Source organism: Mytilus galloprovincialis, chromosome 5, assembly GCF_965363235.1.
Source record: "Mytilus galloprovincialis chromosome 5, xbMytGall1.hap1.1, whole genome shotgun sequence".
NCBI classification, from domain to species: Eukaryota; Metazoa; Mollusca; class Bivalvia; order Mytilida; family Mytilidae; genus Mytilus; species Mytilus galloprovincialis.
Window position 1 is genome coordinate 57,054,307 of NC_134842.1, and position 8,743 is coordinate 57,063,049.

At 31.1% G+C, this 8,743-nt stretch overlaps 1 protein-coding gene across 1 annotated transcript in view; it reads left to right on the plus strand.

Annotated features, from left to right (window-relative positions):
• Positions 1–7,321, plus strand: part of LOC143076104 (G protein-coupled receptor kinase 3-like) — a 117,942-nt gene extending 110,621 nt beyond the window's left edge. Inside the window, exons 17-19 of the mRNA XM_076251743.1 lie at positions 511–665; positions 1,656–1,772; positions 4,105–7,321. Coding sequence (XP_076107858.1) covers positions 511–665; positions 1,656–1,772; positions 4,105–4,281 — 449 coding nt within the window. The 3' untranslated portion in view covers positions 4,282–7,321. The remainder of the gene's footprint in view (positions 1–510; positions 666–1,655; positions 1,773–4,104) is intronic.
• The last annotated feature ends 1,422 nt before the right edge of the window (positions 7,322–8,743 follow it).

Consider the following 8,743-nt stretch of genomic DNA (forward strand, 5'->3'; position numbering starts at 1 on the left):
CCAAAGTACCTAGACAGAACCAACTAACTCCAGTAGGAAAACTGGTAACCCTATACAATTAAGATAAGAGTAGGACACACCTCATCACAAGCAGAGTTGGAATTCAAAAACGCTATATTTGATAGGCTAGTTTCCACTGTATATAAACTACTTAGACATCTATATTTGGCAGTGCTTTATATACCACAAACATAAAAAAAAGCCAAAAAAAAACACATGATATCACAAAATGGAAAAATCTGTTTTAATCAGTATTTCACCACTTGTCTGTAATGCATAAATCAAATGTTTGAAATTAAAAAGTAACAGCAACAAAAAATCAATTCGAAAAAGGAATTTTAAAAAATAAGACTGCAACCATATATTACGAGAACATATATGCTTTTTGAAAATAACCTTAACTAGAAATTGATCAAATTAACCTTATTTTTTAAAGATCTGAAAATTAATGAAGCATAAAGAATTTTATGTAGGATATTGTTACATTACATAATATTTTATATATTTCAGGACCAACAGACTGTATAGTGGAAGGTGAAGTATTGAAATTAGGTGGACCATTTCTTCAAGCCTGGCAGAAGAAACATTTAAAGCTATATCCAAACCGTTTAGAATTTTATCATAAAAATAGAGATGGACAGATAGTCTATGGTAAAGGTGTAGAGGTAATGATAATATTAGATTGTTACACCCCTTACTTTCTTAAGGGGGAGAGTATATAGTGATGGGGGAGTCCATTAATTGTCTGTTCTTTAATCCTTCTTTCAAGCTTTTGTCTCTGCAACTGCTCCAGAATCACTGCACACGTGTGAAATCTTTAATTATCTTACAACCATGATATATAATTGCACCTTTCATTCCTTCCTGGAGATATTTTTGGGGTTTCCCTTTCCAAAACATGGACTTTGCCATTAATGAAGTGTTCTCACAATCATATAATGCTATTGTGTGTCTCCTATTTTGATTTTTGATCAGAAGCAAGTTTGGGGTTTATCTAACCAAAGCATGGATTTTGCAATGACTTCATTAGGTTAGCTTTGTTCATATAACTTCTAGTTTATATATGAATTAAAATACACTAATGAGACACGACGATAGGAAAAAGGAAAACAATAATAAAAGACATCTACAGGTGAACAAGAAATTTGTATCTATACATTGTATTAAGCCCTGAAACACATAGATTCAACCAGGACTATCAAAGATTAGTCATAGACACTTCATTCCCAAAAGGACCCCAAAAAAATATGACTAAAGACTACCACTGATGATGATATGCATATAAATATACAATATTAGGTCAATGTCAGGAAAAATATAAACTTTTTTTTGTATGAGGCTGAGAAACTGGGTTTATAAAAAAGTTTATATTTTTATAACATTGAATTAATATTGTTTTTACACTGCAACTTAAATTAATATGATAGCTTTTTGAATCGTAACACAAATGTTAAACTTATTTTCATCCCTTAATGGACCTCTGATTGTGGAGAAAGTGTTCCATGATGAAATTGACATTATACAAAATATAACTATGTTACTATATTTAGGAAATAAACACTTATAGGAATGTGTTCTTGTAGTAACCTTTGACACCATTTTTTCAATGTGGTGTGTGTTAGTTTTTAACCAAATACTATTTTATATATTTTCAGCTTGTATCGATGTTAGATATCAAAGACATATATCAAGATTTCCAAAAGTTTAACAAGACTGAAAATTGTATTGTGATAGTCCTGAAAACTGACACCAAACTAATTATAACATCACCAGTAAGTATATAGTAACTCCCTAAGGTTCTAGTAAGTAGCAGGGGGTCATGGTAAACTGACACCAAACTAATTATAACATCACCAGTAAGTATATAGTAACTCCCTAAGGTTCTAGTAAGTAGCAGGGGGAGCATGGTAAACTGACACCAAACTAATTATAACATCACCAGTAAGTATATAGTAACTCCCTAAGGTTCTAGTAAGTAGCAGGGGGTCATGGTAAACTGACACCAAACTAATTATAACATCACCAGTAAGTATATAGTAACTCCCTAAGGTTCTAGTAAGTAGCAGGGGGTCATGTTAAACTGACACCAAACTAATTATAACATCACCAGTAAGTATATAGTAACTCCCTAAGGTTCTAGTAAGTAGCAGGGGGTCATGGTAAACTGACACCAAACTAATTATAACATCACCAGTAAGTATATAGTAACTCCCTAAGGTTCTAGTAAGTAGCAGGGGGTCATGGTAAACTGACACCAAACTAATTATAACATCACCAGTAAGTATAAATAGTAACTCCCTAAGGTTCTAGTAAGTAGCAGGGGGTCATGGTAAACTGACACCAAACTAATTATAACATCACCAGTAAGTATATAGTAACTCCCTAAGGTTCTAGTAAGTAGCAGGGGGTCATGGTAAACTGACACCAAACTAATTATAACATCACCAGTAAGTATATAGTAACTCCCTAAGGTTCTAGTAAGTAGCAGGGGGTCATGGTAAACTGACACCAAACTAATTATAACATCACCAGTAAGTATATAGTAACTCCCTAAGGTTCTAGTAAGTAGCAGGGGGTCATGGTAAACTGACACCAAACTAATTATAACATCACCAGTAAGTATATAGTAACTCCCTAAGGTTCTAGTAAGTAGCAGGGGGTCATGGTAAACTGACACCAAACTAATTATAACATCACCAGTAAGTATAAATAGTAACTCCCTAAGGTTCTAGTAAGTAGCAGGGGGTCATGGTAAACTGACACCAAACTAATTATAACATCACCAGTAAGTATAAATAGTAACTCCCTAAGGTTCTAGTAAGTAGCAGGGGGTCATGGTAAACTGACACCAAACTAATTATAACATCACCAGTAAGTATATAGTAACTCCCTAAGGTTCTAGTAAGTAGCAGGGGGTCATGGTAAACTGACACCAAACTAATTATAACATCACCAGTAAGTATATAGTAACTCCCTAAGGTTCTAGTAAGTAGCAGGGGGTCATGGTAAACTGACACCAAACTAATTATAACATCACCAGTAAGTATATAGTAACTCCCTAAGGTTCTAGTAAGTAGCAGGGGGTCATGGTAAACTGACACCAAACTAATTATAACATCACCAGTAAGTATAAATAGTAACTCCCTAAGGTTCTAGTAAGTAGCAGGGGGTCATGGTAAACTGACACCAAACTAATTATAACATCACCAGTAAGTATATAGTAACTCCCTAAGGTTCTAGTAAGTAGCAGGGGGTCATGGTAAACTGACACCAAACTAATTATAACATCACCAGTAAGTATAAATAGTAACTCCCTAAGGTTCTAGTAAGTAGCAGGGGGTCATGGTAAACTGACACCAAACTAATTATAACATCACCAGTAAGTATAAATAGTAACTCCCTAAGGTTCTAGTAAGTAGCAGGGGGTCATGGTAAACTGACACCAAACTAATTATAACATCACCAGTAAGTATATAGTAACTCCCTAAGGTTCTAGTAAGTAGCAAGGGGATCATGGTTTCAAAATGTGATCTTCATTGCCTAGTTGCTGACAAAAATATATACTGTAGCTTTTGAATTTCATATGTGGTGGTTATACATGAAACAACAATGGGTTTAAAATCGATTAATATAAAAGGAAAGAAGTTTTATTGTCCATCTTCATCTCAACAGTGTGTTGAATGTCATCAGCAATAAGTTGAAGAGTTCACACTACCCTGCAACGTCAAGAATCCCTCTTGCATATTATTTCTAAAATTTGTTTGCTAAATAGGGTTCAAATAAAATTGAGAATGGAAATGGGGAACGTGTCAACAACCCGACTAAAGAGCAGAAAAAAACCCTGGGCCACCAATAGATCTTCAACACAAGATGAAAATCCCACACTGGGAGGTGGGCTTCAGCTGGCCCTTAAACAAAAAAGTGCATACCAATTTTATTGCTGTCTATAAAATGGATCAAAGATTAAGATTAAAGTAATCAACTGACCTTTGACAGGTTGCTGGCTACATCTATTATCATATACCTATTGAATGTTTCTCATGGTCAAATTGTTAACTGAATCTTCTTGTGTATATTTTCACAAACATATTTATCTTTTAACAGGATAAGGTGCTAATCACTCAGTGGAAGGATGAAATCATTAATGGACATAAAACTTCTCTACAAATTATGTCAAATATGACCAGCAAAGGTTTCAAGATTTACGGTGCTTTAACAAACAGTCCAAGCACCGAAAATTTTAAACCTCCTTTGGAACATCGTAATAGTAATGGAAGCTAGACCACTGTTTTCTTTAGTAGTGTTATCTAGAAAGAATATTTGGATACGAGTTTACATTGAGCGAGTTCTAGAAACATTCTCCATATCTCACATGCAACTTAATACTACGTGAGACATGGCGTACACACAGCGCCATTTATCATGTAATGTTTCTTCAAGTAGATCTCATGGTGCCAAGGATTCTTATTTTAACCTTTAATTAAACAGCCTGTGAGCAAGCATTGAAGTGATCCAGATGGATTACAAACTGTGGATTTAGTAATGGCGCCACAGGTTGTGTGTAATACACCAAAGTTGTTGTCTCAATGTGGATGTGGATTTGTAGTGATAGCGTGTCAGAGATTTTATACGAACAGGTGGATTTTATTTTTAGTTTATGACTGTGATCTGTTTGTTTTGTTTTCTATTAGCAAAATAACCGTAGCTCTTTTTCAAAGTAAAAAATTTACGACTAAAATTTGATTGTAAGTTCAACTGATATGGTTAGGACTTACTAGCATTTTTTTGTAAGATTAAGGAGGTAGACCTAGGTTAAGGGAGATAACTCTTTAAATCAGTCAAGAGTTTGTAAAAGTCAAGTTAACCATTGTATTTTAAGCATTTACCTGAAACAGATTGAAAATAATCTATGTAACCTAGAAGCTTAGAATATGTTTTTGAAAATGGTTGACACAAACGTACTGATGATTTTAAGAGTTATTTCCCTTAACCTAGGTCTACCACCTTAATGTGACAAGAGCCGCTGACTTTTTTTTTTCATATAGCTGTAAGTGTTTGCTACCTCGATGTATATCACATGATATATCACATGATATGGGACGACACAAAGTGTGCTCGTTATAGTTATTACATTGTTACATCATCATAAATTCCTTTTCAACAGTTCTCTGTATAAATGTGGTTTTCGTAATGGAATCTCCTGTGAAAATATATTGCATTGGCCAACAGATGTTACTGAACTATTGTAATACTAATGGGTTCAAACAGAGCTAATTGAATATTAATGCTAAAGTAATTGATATAATAAATATATTTATTTCTATAATATAAGATAAAAAAATCTCAGGATGGGAAAATATTTGACCTGAGTCTTGTTACCTGATGTGCAAAATTTGGTAATATGATAATAATATTTTCAATTTTCTGTATGTGATACCAACCAGATTTTATGACATGTTTTTTATTACAGAATTATTTTATTTAGAAAAAACACAATATTTTGTATTACAGACATGACCATAAACTGACCAAAAAACGTGAACATTTTTTGCAATTAATTTATGAATATCTTTTTTTGTTACTATTTTGAATCTCAATGAAAAGATAAATTTTTTTATTTACATGTAATAGTGCTTCATAATGACTGTCTGACATAAATTATAAAGATAGCTTAGACCTTTCGATTTTTAAGCCCTTCAAACATTCTGTTCAGAGGGTAGACATCAATGATATTTGTTTTTAAGTTTATATCTTAGGGGTGTAGGATTATTAAGCTTTTTACAAATTCCAATGATAAATAGAGCACAGATTGTATTATATATGAACAAAAAAATCATATATTTAGTCATATGCATTATATATAGATGAAAATTATTCATAATCTGTTAGATTTAAAAATTAATTTATATAAGAATGGTCTACCTACCATGAGAAGTCCTGTAACACAAATAGTTTGTAAAGCTTTTGTTTGTTAGACCTAAAATTAGTCTTCAGTGTCTATTAAGATCTCTTTCTATGCAAATTTGTACTTTTGGATTTTTGGGTTATTTTTTAAGGGGTGGGGAGGGGTATAATAAAGATAACTATCTAAATATTAGGGGAAAAAAATATTTCGCTTAAATTATGGATATTTCTTTATACCTTTTTGTTGAATATTTATCGTCAAAAGACTCTTTTTCATGATTTTCACTTTCAAAAAATTCAAATTAAATTCTCCTTCGGTCTAAAGGTTTCTCCGAAGAATATTTTATTTTTCTGCACAAGGGCATTTGAAATGACATTTACAAAACAATTGGGTATCAGAAATAAAAAATAAGAAAGGGTTTCCAGATACAATGTAAGATTTCAGTAATATTTGGAAAAAATTATTAATCCATTGTCATTTCCTAATTTTTCATATATTCGCTTTTTTCTCACTCTTGAAAAACAAAATAGGATCAATTATGAATGAAAATTATATATAAAACTTATCATCTTGGGAATACTAGTTGATTGCTCAGTATTTTCATAACGTCTAATATTATGGTCGCATAATGATGGGCAAAGTGCAATAAATAACAACCTCACTTATATAGTGCTTAATATTAGCTTGTGGCATGATGTCTTCTCTGTGCTGGCTAGATTATAGTTAGTTTGTGGCCATATGTCCACTAAAACTCTCTGTTCTATGTATGTGTACGAAATATCATCTATAGATTATATAATGTAGTGTTCAAAGTTCTGTGAAAATTAAATATAGCTCTGACTCACAACAGTGCAAAAACAATGTAGAATTTATCTTTGTGGTTAAACTATAATTTTATCTTGTTAACATTCAAAATTCAACACTCAACCTTTTCATCTAGTCTCCCCACTCTTAAAATATGTGCAGATAGTTTACTTTTATAACTTGTTACTTGGATGGAGAGTTGTCTCATTGGCACTCATACCACATCTTCACATTATCTAGATGATATCTAATCATTATTATGTAGAGTAAATTAAGACATAGTCTTTGAAAAATGCTTAGTTTGTATTGTCATTATTAATATTAAATATAGATTTAAATTATAGATACTCTAAATTTATTGTAGCAATTATCAATATGTATGGTTAATAAGTTGACAGAAGTGTGGAATTAATGAATGTAAAACCTAGTAATCTTTATATTGAAATATGTGTAATTTAAACATTTGAGTTTGAAATGAGGCAATCTAAACTTAGTCACATTTTTCACATTATTCAAACTTCCCATTAATTTTTGAATCTACTAAAATGATTTTTTTTTATAAAATAATGATGAAAAGCAGGGGTGATACTCTAGTCCCAAGATGAAATTTTAATTACTGTAAATTCAGAAATTATTGCGAGGTTTTTATTATTGCGAAAAATGCGACAGAGTTGGAAACGCAATAATTTTAACTCGCATTTTGAAATATTTTATATGAAGTAAACAGGATTTTTCTCAAAATCGTAAAAATTAAAATCGCATTTTAGTCAAAAATGAGAAAATCGCAATAATAAATGCACGCAATAATTTCTGAATTTACAGTACTATGTAGAAATGTGAATCTAGGATTTTTTGTGATAGAATTGTTTACATTACTTCCCAATGGTGTTTTTAAATCTCTTTTTTTGTTGACTAATACTAGATCTGTATGACTTTCTAAAATATTCATATAATTGTGACATTGCTTTGCTTGTTTAACGAAAGATCATAATATATCGCTGTTGCTATTATTCATTTTATTTTTCATGAGAATTTCACAAAGTATTTCGAAAATATTAACATCTGTACAATCATAATGAACTTTGTTAAAATTCTTGAGAAAAAAAACAGTACTAGAAAATTTAATGAGGTAACAGTTGTGTTCCTTGATTAAAAAAAACAGAAACGGTCCACCTTTTTATAGTTTTGAAAAATGCTCTGTTTTAAGTTATATTCCAAATACTTTAGGAATTTAGTGCTAAATATATGCATATTACTAAACTTAGCTCTTCTATTTATGTGTGAATCCACATCTATCAAGAGCTGATTAAGGGAGATAACAATTAAAAAAAAAATCATAGTTTGTAGTTAATATTTATAACAGTAATCAGCTAGGTTCTTAGTAATGGATTGAAATTTTTTCTGCTATAATACTACATTTACATTTGTCTTTTATTTATAGATTTTAGTTCAAAGTTTTTAAAGATGTGCATTTAGGAAATCTGCTTTATAAAATATGTAGATGCTCTCAGGTTAACCTCAGTTTGTAGCATTCATTGGAGATACTTTCTTTGGATGAGTATGAAATTTTTCAGGTATTTTTATCTTCATCTTTTAAATCAATAAGGACAATCTTATATCACACAAATCATAACTCAGAAAATAAGAAAGAGGGTACCTTAGGATTGATTTATCTGGGAAAGAAAGTTAATACATTCTGACACTCTTAAATAAAGATCCAATAAAAAAAAGAAGATGACAAAATTTATCTTTGTTCTATAGTCAAAAATTTCATTTTTTCTGAAATTTATTCTTGAATTTATTTTTTACAAAACTTGCAGTAGAACAATATTTGATGACTCGAAGTATTCACATATAATTCTGTTTCCAGGTTTGAAATTGACCTAGTAAGAGCCCTGCAAACAAATATGTATCTGTACATTTTTGACAATCTTATTGTGATAAACCTCTCTGACCTTTACAATCTTATAAAAGGTATACATTTAAAAATATTCTTTAAATAAAGATCATACTGTCTGAGTGTCAAAAGACAAT